Raw genomic sequence first — 14898 nt, 5'->3', positions numbered from 1 at the left:
TTTTCCATTCAGAGCTCTATTCGCGTAGCCTGGAGGCAAACTGCACCAGCTACTTCCCAACTCTTTCCCATCACAAATCTGACTTGCAGACTGAAAGTTACATGCATCTGTAAATTCTCTAATCCCAAATTGGGCCATACATATCACACCACTTAATCCCACTCTTAAATGCCACAGCCTCTAGTTTGGGGATCCACTGCTCTGTATATACCTCTCCAGCAGTGCTGTAACTGCTGCTGCTTCACTATCCCATCCCATCAGCTGCTCCTCCATTACCTAGCCCAGAGAAAACAGCTCATTAGACAAACTGGCTCCAGATAAATTCACTGCAGAATTGACCAATGGATTTCATCTTCCAACGCACAGCTGCATTACTGCAATACACTACTCCTGAACCTAATCCCACCGGCTGCCCAACTGCCAGTACATGTCACATCTTGTTTCTGCGAAGGGCTTTCACAAACACAGCTTTCAATAACACATCTTATAAGCTGCCTATAAAGAGTTTATAAATGCCATGCGCACTGCATTATGGCAGTCAAGGAAAGGAATCACAGGACTTTGGGGCTAAATCTCAGTTCCAAAATTCCCATAGCTATCTCCAGGCATCCCAAATACAGAGAAAAGCATTAGAATTCAGCACTTTCAAACACAGCATGAATGTTGTACAGTTCAATCAAAGAAATTTGAAGCTCTGATTGCTGAGATTCATGAAGAAAATACTTTAAACCAGCATAAGTAAACAACATGGAGAAAGCAGATTTCAGTTCAGCATGATCAATCTGATGTACAGTGTTCTTGTGATGATAAATTTTCAAGGTACAGTATGCAAAAACTGGTATGGCTGAGGCATTGACAGTTATAGAAGACAAATCTATGAATGATAAACTAATTTATTTCATGTTTCTCCTGATATGAAACAAATCAAAATTCCTTACTGTGGACTACGAATAAATTATCTTCAGATATACAAATAAAGCTATATAGAGAGGAGGACAGAATTATCTTTAAAATATATTAACAATCCTCCCTCTCCAATTCAGGAAGCACAAGTGACAGACTTTTACACGTATTTATAAATATCTGTAGACAACAGAATAAAGATAATCTTTCAGTAGTTCTCTATTAAGGTATGCTTTTCATCAGTCTTTATGAAACAAAGTTCCTTCTCTTCTTTTATATTATTCTTCACTTGAATAAGGGAAAATAATACAAATGCCTAAATACATATACTAAGTTTAAAAAAATTACAAAGATTAAGACAGACAAAGAAAAAAACAACCCACATCACCATACATAAATGAAACTACAATATTTTGGGAAAATAAAAGGCAGGATAAGGGTAAAATTGTTATTGCTATGGGTACTTTACAAAAACGCTTGCTGAGTTTCACCATCAATTGTCATTGCAGCCCAGTAAGAATCTCATAAGGATTATCTGCAAACTTTGTATCCAATCAGATCAGATTTTTCTGGGCCAGAGTACAGCAAGACAAAATAAAATCCTTTTTCATTCCAGGTGAGCTCTCGATTTAATACGGTAAGGTACTCAAACAATGGCTTCTTTGTTTACAAATTCTTTTAAAAAATATGCAAGTCTTGGACAATATGATGGAATAGTCTTGGTCCAATCAATGAATAAAACAGGTGTTTTTGGCAAATCAATTTTTATCTTTCCTTAAATAGGTTGGCTTGTGGCCAAGCTTTTGTGCTGCTTAGTCCACACACTGTCCTTTACAAGCAATAAATGGAAGATAAAGATTATCCTATCCTTACAAATTGGCCATGAAGAGTAGACAATATTCCTTGATATCCACATCGCTTCATTCTATATGTCTGCATCTAAAAAAAAAAATTACATCTTCCTTATGTTATTAGCAGAAGTATCCTATAGGAATATCCAATGGAATTCACTCCTAAACCATCTTCTAATGAATCACTTACCAAGGACAAATACCACACCTCTCATTTCTAAACCAAAGGTCTAGAATCATCTAATGAATTTCTTTCATATTTTTATCTGAAGGTTTGTATTCAGAATAAAGGCATAACATCCTGCAAAGAACACTTAATGCTCTTTAAAAAGATATAACCCTTCCTGTAAGCTGCTGAAATTGTTCTTTCCAGCTTTTCATTTTAGTATTTGCTGTACCAAATTACTGATCAATGGAAAACATTTTACCAGAAAAATAACTTATTTTTTCTCTAATTGCTTAAAATGAGCCTACAATTTTAGAGTAAATCCATAGTCTGAAAAAGAAAATTTAAAGATATTGATTGCTTCTTTTTTAAAAAAACTCAAATAAAAGGACACTTTTCCTGTCTAAAAGACAGACACCATGACCACAGCAAGACACTACATCTTCATGATCTATAATCACTTCATTGATAAAACTATTCAATATAAATTTAAAGTTAAGAGCATATTCCTGACTAAATAGATGGATTTGGAAATATAATGATGTACATGTTTAAATGTAATAATACATTTTAAAATGGCTTTCTTTGCTATATATATTCTTATCATCAAGAAAACAAATACTTAACACATGCATAATAACTGAACAGCAAAATGAAATACCCCCCCCCCCAATTAAAAAGAACTTAAACAAAACTGAGAGATAAACACAAAAACTTCATGAATAAAAACATATCTCTAATGGACAAAGGATGTAGAAGGCCAGATAATATGTGTGATGAAAGATGTCTTTTTTGCTAGAAACCTCATTCAAAATGAGGTTTATATTTGTTACCTGTAGACTAGATTATTTTTGTTTAGTGCATCCAAACCTGAATGAGAAAACTGCACCAAGATTCCAGCTTGTACTGAGTACATCTGTCCAACTTCTCCATGTTAGACTGCCATAAACATACAGCCTGATTCACAGCCTGGCTTACTGGAGAAATTTAGGGATTTATTTCTTAACTAACATTAATTGCAAACAGCACTAGAGAGCAACTTCATGTATGCAACCACTCAATTCATACCATCAAGTCCAGGACGTAGTGTAGGAACATCAATGTAGATACAAATCCAAATGAGACTAGACTAATCAAGTGAGATTCTATATTGTAACAAAAGAAATTTAATTTTGACAGAACTTTTCACTGCTAACAAAAAAAAACCAACACACTCATTAGACACACATTTTCATATCCTGGAGTTATCATGAAGAACCTTAGTACTGACAGCATGTTACACAAATCTCAGGAAACCACCTCCCATCATATACTGTGGATCTACATTTCACTAAGCATAGGAGAGGTCACTGATTAACCAGAAGGAAGTTATGGGGGGAATTCAATGTGGATTTTTAAAATAAGCCAATAACCTTCTTGCCTTAAGAAAATGGCACATAAACCCAGCTTAAATACTTTAAGCTAAAACTTGCCTTATACTGGTGATTCTGGCTTCCTGCTCTGAAAGATTCGTCATCAGCAATGATTCTCCAATAAACTACTGACAGAAAAACACAGCATAAACTCTCTTCTTTCTCCAAATGTGAATCCAATCTGAATTTGGTTAGAAAAATAGCAGCTTATTAAACCAGCTGCTTTGAGAAGTTCAGAAAAACAAGCACATGACAGGTAGCTCCTCTTGAAGCTTCTATTTGCCTAACAGATTGGTCCCCAAGTCTCTCTAGTACAGTAATTCCAGCTAGGTCATAGCATATCTGAATACACAATTTGATAAGTTTTGATAGCTCTTGAACTGATACAGCTTGACCTTTAGACTTTTTGCCAAAAGCCACTAACAACCTTATGAACTTTCTAAAGTATTTAGTCTTGTCAAGATATTAGCTGACAATCCTTTTAACATCCAACATATGCAATGGGCTTTCCTGAGATGTTAATACATGAGGAAAACATATGTAGAAGAAAACTCAAAAGCACTTTTGTCAAGATTTTAGAGGGGTCATAGAAACATTGTTTTCCCCTGCCAGAAGAAGGCTCTCCTGCTCAAGTATAGTGTTCTGTATTTATCTGATTGATGTTCTTGTTATGAAAATTGTTTCAATTAATGAAAAGGATGATAATTAATATTTTGCCAATAGGAAGAGGAAAACAGATGAAAGACTGACAGGCATTCAGAGGAGCCTTAAGTTTCCAAGACAAGATCAGTTGCCAAATATCCAGGAACACTTGAAGGTTTTTATCTATACTTCTAGACACACAAGTTTCAGCAAGGAGAACTGTTACTTTATGTATGTTGAACTGTTAATGTTTAAGCTCTTAAATAACTACTTCTGCAAAAACAGGGAAGCAACTTTATTTTAAAAAGACTTATGATAAAATAGATTTTGTTACAGGTATTTATACTTTGGCAATGTAGACAGGGAGTATTTTCTCCTGTCTTCCCCGTCTTCCAATATTTTGAAATAACAAGTATATGCTATCTATTGTCACCAGGTCAATATAGAGAGAAAATATTTTAAAATTTAAGTCTAATTGTTAGTAATTTCTGATCATTATTTCTAGAATTATCACTGTGATTATCATTTTTATAGAACATTGAGTATTTTCTGGAAAGGAACAAAATATAAGGAAAAAGAAGTCCCCACCAGGAGACACTCTCCCTATTGTCCTCAATATAGTTACTGAAATCCAATGTGAGCCTGCTGTAGCACATAAACAGTGTACATTTCTGTTAGCCAAGCTCAGAGCGCCATAAAAGGTAAAAAACAAAATCCTCAAACTCAGAATTCTATACAGTGATCACCAGTAATAAATTCATGCATAAACAAGCATGTTTGTTTGCAACCTACCATTTGAGCCGTGTCCTATCATCAAATGAAGCGCTACCATTAGCCAAACAACAAATACTAAGTAAAAGGATGACATGGGAAGTGATGGGAACATAAGTGCACAAATATTAACCCTGAGAGTCAGCCCAGCCAGACACACCTTTGACTGTTATACTGCCAGCACAGGTGGACCTTAGCCTGTCTCCTACCTTAAGACTCATATCTGTAACTAGTAGAGCAAGTAAATGACACTGAGCATTGCAAATCATTGTAGTGAATTAAGGAGACTGAATGAAGAAGTTAAGGATTGCAACCAGACTTGCTCAGCCTAAATCGTTCCTACATTCTTTATATTTCCTATTATGTGTGCCTCTAAAGACCTAAAGCCAGGGAATAGAGACACTGCACAAAGAGATTAGCTGGACTGTGATCATCTGGCTGAATCCCTAGGTTCCCTGACAGTTCACTGGAAAAGTCTGTATGCAGAAGAAACGCTGTATCTACTTTTATTACAAATAGGCAATATTTTCAAATGGTAAAGTTTTCTTTTGAAGCTTTTTAGCATCAGTAAGTATAAGCATGGAAAAATGGAAAATTATAAAGCTTTAAGCAATTTGATATTTGGCTTTATACCCAGTGGCAAATTTAAGACAACCCACATATGGAGTGTTTTTTTATAACCTTGCAAAATGTCACAGTTAATGGTTGGTCACTTGTTTGTGTTAGATCTTAGTCTCTAAGAGTGACTTCAATTTAAAGGTCCCAGTTAAATAAAAATGCACTTTACAAATTCAGTGAGTCAGGCTCTCCAGAATATCCTCTACTGTGCACAGAACACAAAACCCTACACCCTCAGCAGGGCAAATTAGAGGCTGCAAAACAAGTATTAATTCAGGGATGCTTAAGTTACTGTTGCAATGATACCTGTTGAGGCAGGAATAAGTTACAGATATGTTTGAAATTGCACAAGAAAAAGGACACAAAAGCAGGAGAGAAGAAAAAAAAAAAATCACAGTAGTGAATGGACAGAGCTATAAACTTTTCTGTATTGCTAAAGCTACTCAGAAATTGTTAACTTCCTTTAGAGTTGTTTTTATTCTATTTTTTAATACAGGTCTCCTCATTTGTTTTAGCTGATCTAGTATAAAACAAATTTCTTCATTAGGTAAAAACCCTGTCTGTAAGAAGAGGAAATTTTTTTATTCTTTTCTTTTGCAAATTAACTTCCAAACTATTACTGAGTTTTATGAGAATTATTAAGAGGAAAATTGAATAAAATACAGATCACTACCAAAAAAGCTTTAGAACAATATGAATAACATCATGTCATTAAAATGTTTTACTCAGATAACAAGTAAATTTGTTCAGTTTTATTACTTTCTATTTATATCAGGAGAAATTGAAAATCAAACCAGAAAGCTATTAGAGATATTAAATAAATGCTCATATCTGCATTTTCTTATAGGTACAGTCATCCATATTTTCTTTCAAGCTCCAGCACTTCAGTGAAACGTACTGAAAATATCAGACTAGCTGCTTACAAACAACTAAAAATAACATCTAAGAGTTTATTTGTAAACTATGCCCTAGTTGTACAAAACACTAGAAGAATGATTAACAAGTTTTATATTCAAGTCCTCTACAAGATCTTAGAAAGTACTTAAAATCTGAATGATGGTTACCTTAAGGACACACTATACTCAGGATAAAAGATGCTTTTATACTGAACCCAGGACCCAGTCTCCTCTTCTTTATTCCAGTCTTCTATTGAAAAGAGATTGAACGATGTGAACCTTCTTACAGACACTTGTTGGAGATGCACATCTTTCAAGTGCTTTTTCTTCAGAACCTTTGAAATGAAGAACAAATTAAACATTAAGAACAAAACTTTCAAGAAAAGAAAAAAACATAGGCTCATTTAACTGAAGAGGTAAGTCTGGAATCAACCATTACAGCTACAGCTGTGGCATTAGCTAATAGCTAAGAATAACTAGTCCAAGTATGTCAGGCATGAAAAAAATAACAGTGGTGTTGATAGTAGAGGTCAAGAGAATGGGTTATGAATTTATTGTCTCAGTAACTTTGGAGCAAATGTACTCTTGTTTACAGCTAAACAAAGTTGCTTTTTTTAACTTGCACTCCAGCAAATCCATACTGGGATTACACAGGCTGTTTATTTTTTATTTTATTTTTTATCTTTTCTCACATCATCACCCCAAATAAGGCTTCACAGACCAGACCAAGCAGCACCCTCACTAAGCAATTTCTGTCCTGCTCACTGTCACTACAGGTACAAAAAACAAAGGATATCTTCAGTAGAATTTAAATGACTAAGCACCAAAACATGACCCTCAAGTGCCTGAGAGCTATGTTTTTGCCAGATAAACTACTTACCAGCTTAAAAGTCTACTGCTACACACATCCAGAATGGCTGTCAAACTTGCCTGAGTTGAGCAACTTGCTATCTATCGGAGGCCCCACACTGTTTCAGATTCTGCAACTAGTCCCCTACAAGGCCTCAGAAAGGGCACTGATGCATTAGCCACCCTTTAGGTAAGCCCCGAACACTTTGAGAACGCTGAATTTAGCGCTAAGAGACTGAAGAAGACAAGGAGGTAGCAGAGGAAGAGAATACGACCATTCACATTTTGTATAATGGTCAAATGATTAAAACAGTTGCCCGGGAAAGGAAAAATGTGGGCCCAATGTCCTGCTCAGACTGATGCATTCAACCATGCTTCCCAGGAGAGGACTATCAACTCATTTGTACCAGAAAATCCAATAACCAACCTGTTCAAGCTGTATTATTTTACAGAACACAGCGAGCATCTTCATGCCAGAAAAAAATTCTTATGTCTTACTCTTTAGGAAAGTGAAGTGGAAGGAGCGGAGAGATGCCCTGGGTATAAGTTCTTTCTCCCAACATTTGAAGGAAGAATACATAATACATAAAAAATTGCCATTACATTTTTTACCTCAAGGTAGATAAGCAGTCTACAATGATGAAAAAAAGGAGCAGAAAATAAACTCATCGCTGCAAGTAGATAGAGCTTTACATGGAAGAGCCCTATAGAGTAGGAGAGTTCTACAATTTACAGTTTTTCCATTCCCAGTTTTTGCAAACTAGAGCTAAACCTGAAGTCAAATAAGAAGTAGCTCTTCAGAATTACAAATATTGAAATGGAAGTTTTGCATACTGGGTGTGCACAAGAAAATAATGGGCCAGCGATTCCATTGCTGCACCCCAACCTTTGTCAGCAGTGTTTTAACTGGAAATGCATTCAGATCTAGCAGCCCTACAACTTGGGGGCATGACCTATTACACTGCAGGATGTTTAGAAGTCCCATGTAAGTGAGCAGAGCAATTATATTTGCTATGTATGCTGTTAGTTTCTCATAGCCAGTCTGATGAATCAGGGTCACTGTGTTTGGAGCCATCTTCGCTGGCAGATCCGAGCATATGAAGGTACAAGCATTTTCATCAAAGTATTAAAAATGACTTGTCCACACTATTGCTTCTACTTTAGTAACACATGGGAAAAATATACACAGGAAGGAGATTGTAAAAACTACCAAAATAGGAGAAAAGAATTAAAACACTATCAGAATTAACACCTTCGTGTCATAGCGATGTGCCTAAAAACAGAACGGACTACCTTGACAACTAAAAAAAACCAAACAAGACATAATTTTCAGAAAAGTCTGTTTTTGTTTTTGTTTTTTTAAACAGAGGCGAGGCATTACTAAGAGGAAAAGAATCCAGCAATGACAGCACTTCTCTGTTTTCCGTTCTTTGCTCTATAGAGACATCTTCTAGCCATTCTGTAAAACACATTTTCTGGATTAGCAGAAAATCTCCTAAGCACTTGAGTTTTCAAAAGAGCATTTCTCTGTTGGTGTCAAACTAAAATCAGGAGATTTAAGATCTGAAAATTACAACAGCAGGTCAAATCTTTTAAAAACTTAACTATAACTGAGAAAACAGAGCACAGAGGAAGAATAAGTTGAATTATTTATATTTCACTCTGCATTTTTACATATGTATCAAAGGTTTTTTTTCCTTCAGTCAGCTCCTAAAGGCATCAAAATATACTGCTGCTATAGCATAAACTGATAAATAGATATACTGCTGCCATAGCATAAACCACAGACAAAAACAGAAGGTGACAAACCTATCTAAAATTGTAATAATGTTTTGAAAAGGTTGAAAGAGTCTTCTCTATTTTCATGATGCCCTTCCAATGAACTTGAAACTCCTCATTTTTCTGCATGCTGCCATTCTAAACAAACATGTCCCAGGGACCTATACAACTAGTACGTAATACCAAAGCAAGCTTAAGGATTCTCAGCAGTGTAGACAAAATTCTGTTTTGTGATGATGGCAGAGTAGAACTGTGGTGGGGAAGGAATCACCAGACACCACTGGTCTATGGTAGGGACTGCACCTCTTCTTCTCCTCTCTCATTAACTTAGTTCAAAGTTTCCCTGCATATTTTTGTCTCCAAAAATCCCAGAAGTCTTGTTTCACTTAGCTCCATATCTTTTGTGCTTATTGAAAGGTCCTGCCTTCTGCACAAGATCGTTGTAGGAGTACAGAAGTTGTGAACTTGTGCATAGGTCATACATACAAAATAGTATTTTAGGTTCTGTAACAAAAGATTGTCTCCTGAAAACTCCTTATCTTCAAAAGAAAAGGGGGGAGGGGGCCAGAAAATTCTAATGCAAGCTCTAAATTCTCACTTTTACCCTCCCAGTTCTCCTTTCTCACATGTATGTTTTCTTTCATCTCTAACTTCACCTAGCAATGTAAAATTCTAAAACAAACAGATTATTCTCTGTTTATCAGAATGATAAAGCAAATCCTAAAATCGGGATTAGAGGAACACGCACACAAAATTTGGAAAAAAATAAAAAAATAAACCATCCATTCCAGCTACCCAATTAGCAAATAAAAGAAAATATGCAAAAGATGATGTCCAGAAGAGGACTGCCTTGTAATTAACCAAAACAGGTCTGAAAGCTGAAACTTCGACACATTAATCTATTACCACAGGCATATCATTTTACCTGTCCCCCAACTTTCTATCTGTAGAACGGAGACAAAAATATAACCAGCTCTTCATTATATGCAGGTGATTTTTTCCAGGTTTCAGATTAAACTTGCAGGCACAGTTTTAGCAAAATTCAGGCACAATGCCATGCTAACCATCCAATGTGATGTGGAGATCAAGCTAACATGTCATGCAGGCCAGAATTTATTCTGTGCTAATCCAAATCAGGCACCTCAATACCAACCACCCTCCTCAAGCCCAGAGGAGCAGAGACTACAGTGCAAAGGTTCTTCACATTAGCTCAGATCCAGCTGAAAGTACATTCTCCAGCTCAGCGCTAAGCCTGGAGCCATCAGCTGCATCTGTACCAACCTCCCACTGCTTCAGGACAACTCAGTCAGGCCAGAGATATGTAACACAAACGTAGGAACAATCACCATTGCCATTTTGGTTTGTACTTTGCTTTAGAAATCCTGCAACTAAAATGAGGGTTGACTCATGTTTAGGCACTACGCCTTCGGACACTAAAGTAATCAAAACCAATAATCCTGCCAATTTGCCTCAAGATAAGCAGTCCACCGCTGCCCATTGCACTGTATGAGCCTGTGCTCCACTTGCTTGTTTGTTACTATGCAGCTCCACAGATGAACGTTCAGTCCTTCAAAAACAGGAACCAGAAAAGCAACAGCACATGGTAACAGGTTCCTTGAACAACTTGAGACTGCAGCTCCCCAGACTCATGAGATACCAGTGAAAACAAAGTAGTTGGCTGGATACAAGATTGGGGTTTTGACCTAAGGTGAACCCAAGCTCCTAGAGCTCAAGAGAGCCAGGATGGGATAAGGGTACATTTTGTAAAATTCATGAAAATAATCCTGTGAAAGCCACCTCTTGGTTTGAGATTAGCAAGAAAGCAAAATTTGCTCTCTTCTGTAGTATTTCACTGAGTCCTGAACAGCAGGCTGGTTATACTGATAATACTGTGTTCATTAAATTAGATCATTCATCACAAGATCTGTGATGTAAAACTGTCATCTGTGAAGTAAAACTCATCCTTCTTGGGGGATGTGTTAAGTATGATATTTTAAAACTCTGCATACAAATGAGCCAGTGATATGAGTAGAAAAGAAATATTTGGTAGGATCTTTCTAGAATCTATGTGAGTTACTGCCAAGAGGCATTCAAGTGCTTGTAAAAGAAAAAAGATGGACTGTCTGTTTAGTCTGGATCTCCCTCCCAAGACCAGACATACTAGAGATTTTTCCAGTACTGGTTACTGCAAACATTTTCAAATGAGTGTTCAGAAACTAGTAAATTATCACTTACTATTGGATGAAAAGCTTCTCTAAAGAGGCATTTCCATTTAAAATTTCAAGTATACTCAGCATGTCGTAATCAGAGCATGAAAAAAACCTTCTCTCATCATTAAAACATGTGGCATTAAAATATGCTTGAAAACATCACCCATTCTAGAAAGATTCTAGTAAAATATTATCACAGATCAAAATCACAGGACCCTGGGAATTTAATCACTATATTAGGACCATATTTTGGAATATAAAACCTAAAGACATTTGATCTGCTTTCACAAAATACTTATGGAGAAAGGCAGTCACCTGAAATTCACTGTCTTTCCTCCATCGCATTGGCTCAGTTGCACTAAAAGCCAAATTAAGTTATAACTGATGTTCTATACAACTCCGTTCAGTTAAATGGCACTGACTGCAATGTAATATTTTGCATATGCAGGAAAATTTCTACATAATTAGCTATAGCATAAGCTACAACTATACTGTCCCTATATAGCAGCAGTAGGATTGTGTATATACATATATATTTGGTAAATAAACTATTTTTTTATATATATATATTTTACAAATCATTTATTTACCAAATTGTTTTACTCACCTTCAAGCAATTTACAAGCTCAGATTAACAAAGACATGGAAAGAGATTTGGAGCACAGGCACCATTTACAGAGACAGAAGCAGGAAGAGAAAAAAACTTTTAATAAATTTTTTCAGTTCAGCCAAAATAAAGCCAAAGCCCTATCCTCATTTAGTACCTATTTTTCAGTTCTGGGAATAAAAGTAAATTAGTGGGTGATCACATAAAATTTCTATGAGAAGGACTGTGAGAAGAAGAGCAAGAGGAAGATAACAGCACAATACATTAATCTTGTAGATTTCAGGAAAGTTTTTATTAAACATTCTACAGGGAGCAAGGATGGTGGGATCCAAATCCCTTCTCTCCCCCCACACCACAAGAGGAACATTATCAAACTTGGCATATGCCTGTTTCTCCAACTTCCCTGTTAGATACTATGGATAATGCCATCAATTGTACAGCCTGAAGGAGTTCAAACACAGCCGTACAGAATTTACACCATTCATAATGCATACTACACATGTAACTTACTGTAGCATTTTGTTAGCAAAGAATATTTTCCGTGATTCTGACAAGCCAAGTTTAAAAATATTGCCAAACTTCAAACTCAATATATACATAAAACATTTTATTGATTAAAAAAACACATATGCAAACCCCTAGTTCTTTATGCTAGCTTCATAGGATACCTGATAAAAGGGCTTTTTTCTTAATTAAATCAGCTAGCACACACTCAAGCGTCTTTACCATAGCAAATCAATTTGTGTATGCATTGAATAAAAGCAAATTCAATATATAAACACACCACAGAACTGATTTCAAGTAAGGGGTTATTATAAGCAGTATGAAAAGCATTTTTAAAAGCTCTGTAAGAAATACTTCAACAGTGCTCCTTTACAGGAATATATAAAGGAAGGTTGACGCCTTCTTCCAATCCATAGATACATCTGAACATCACTGTAATAAAGAGTGCAGAACTGATTTTTACTTCAGATGTACCACTAAGATTACATTGATCCTTGTTCACTGTACCATACACAATCAACAGAAAAACTGAGGAATATGAAAAAATAGGGAATCTGCAGAGGAAAAGGTCACAGATACATGTAGTTTGAAGAAGAAACAGAAGCCTTCTCCCCAAATACCTACAAACACACCCCTCCCACCTATTCTGTTGTTCTGAAAAGTTCCTTATGATTTTAAGAGACAGGGATATGCCAAAGGCGATATGCTGAAAATAAATAAAAGAGTATTGTTGTTGAGTACGCCTTACATACTTTACTATAACATAAACCTACAAGGACAAAACGGATATTCCTACCTGCTTTAGCATGTAATAAAACACAAGTTTGTCCGGTTGAACAGGGGCGGAATTTACAAACCAAAAAAGACACACCAAGAAAAGGTCAATATCAGCCTCTCCCGCCTTCCCTTTCTGTTACACTATTGCAATCAGATGCCTCCCCCCTTACCCCTTCCAGCTACACCGCTCTCATCAGGCCCCACTCCACGTGCTGCCTTCTTCCAGGCCTGCCTCAGTGAGAGCTACCTCTGGGCAGCTCCAGGCATCCGTTTCCACAAAACTGAATGTTTGTCAGGGCTGTAAATGCTGCAGCCAATAATCAAAAGTTAAACAGACCCAGATTTTTTAAGCCTTTACACATATGCTCACCTACAGAGGAATCATTTTCAATGTGTGGCCTTGCACTGCTCCTAAAGGGTTCAAAAAAGCGAGGAAGGCCATAGCTCACAAGCTGCTTTTCATCCAGAAGTGCTGGCGTAACTACTTGTTTGATTCTTCCTCCTGTCCCCTCACCATCACCACCCCCTCTCCCCGGTACTGCCGTGCAGCTAACAAGACCGCAGCCTGAGGGGGATAAAAGGCCATCTCTGCTGCAAGGGGGCTTTCAGTGGTGGATCGCACCCCACTTCCCTGTGCTGCTGTATGAAGTGCATTTGGGGGGGGGGGGGGGAACCAAAGCACAGGAATTAGGCAGCAGCTACAAAGACCAGCTTGAGCAACACTGGCGTAGGGTATCAAAGCACAACCTAAAAAGCCCAAAGTAATGCCTGTTGGCTTAAATGTGTCATATGGGGTTCTGCCCCCTCCTTCTCCTCCCCCATGAGAAGTATTTAGAAGACTGCAGGCTGCTTTGGGAGTCTATTTTAGACACACTTTAAAGACCTGGGTATATTATATCTATACGTATGTATACACAAATATATATATATATATATATGTGTGTGTGTGTGTACTTTTTTTTTTTTTTCTCCCCTCAGAAAGTGGATTGCCAAGCTACTTGTAAACCCAGGTACACTTACTCACAGCCCTCCTGCCAGAGGCGCAAAGCCCCAGGCAGCTCCCAGGTCGGCTCCCCGGGCCCGGCTTTCCGCAAGCCTCCCAGCACCAGCAGCACCTGCAGCCGCCGCCGCCCGGGGCGCAGCCCGCCGCGGCACACGCCGCGGAGCGCCGCTCCCCGCCCCGCCCGCGCGCAGCCCGGCCCCTCGGCCGTTACGGGCTAACGGCAGCGGAGGGCCGTTAGCGCCGGCTCGGGGGCGCGCCAGCCGCGCGCGGAGGGGCGGAAGACGGTTGCCCCCAACCGCCGCCTCCCTCCGGGCCGGCGGCCACCCGACCCGGCCGCCTCCCCTCGCGTCGCAACGGGACGGGGGGAGGCGGGACGACAGCGCCTCCAGGCCGAGCCCCCCCGCTCCGCTGCCGCGGGCTCCCCCTACCTGTCCGAGCAGCCGCCAGCGGGCTCTCGCCACGCACCTGCCCGCGGCGGCGGGGGGACGCGGGGAGCCGGCAGCCTCGGCCATGCGGCGGCGGGCAGCGCGCAGAGACCACCGCTCCGTGCGCGGGGAGCGGCGGCCCCGGCCGGCGAAGAGCGGCCCCGGAGGAGCCTCCCGCAACTGCCTGGACCGGCCGGGCTAGGGCTCGGGGCAGAGGGCGCGGGTGGCCATCTTTGTTACGGGCAGGAGAAGCGCCCGTCCCAGCGCGCCCCCCACCTGCCCGCGGCGAGGCAGCGCCGCCGGGACTGCGCGGCAGGAGCACACCGCTTCTGCGCTCTCTGCGGACGCGCCAGCGGCGGGAGGGCGCGCCGCGGCACGGCTCTGCTGTCGCCTTAGCGCCCCAGGGGTGAAACGGCATGTGCGTGAAACGCGGGAGAGCCCGGAAGCGGGTCCCGGCCTGCCCGTCGGCGGGCGCGCCCCGCCGC

The 14898-nt window shown here is 39.3% G+C and overlaps 1 protein-coding gene across 1 annotated transcript in view; it reads right to left on the bottom strand.

Moving 5' to 3' along the window:
• Nucleotides 1-14887, bottom strand: part of CAMKMT (calmodulin-lysine N-methyltransferase) — a 237477-nt gene extending 222590 nt beyond the window's left edge. Inside the window, exons 1-2 of the mRNA XM_067293156.1 lie at nucleotides 14417-14887; nucleotides 6428-6594 (exon numbers count right to left, since the gene is read on the bottom strand). Of these exons, the coding sequence (XP_067149257.1) occupies nucleotides 6428-6594; nucleotides 14417-14500 (251 nt within the window). The 5' untranslated portion in view covers nucleotides 14501-14887. The remainder of the gene's footprint in view (nucleotides 1-6427; nucleotides 6595-14416) is intronic.
• Nucleotides 14888-14898: the final 11 nt, after the last annotated feature.

This window comes from Apteryx mantelli, chromosome 3, assembly GCF_036417845.1.
Source record: "Apteryx mantelli isolate bAptMan1 chromosome 3, bAptMan1.hap1, whole genome shotgun sequence".
Lineage (NCBI taxonomy): Eukaryota > Metazoa > Chordata > Aves > Apterygiformes > Apterygidae > Apteryx > Apteryx mantelli.
This window is presented reverse-complemented; position numbering and strand designations above follow the sequence as displayed.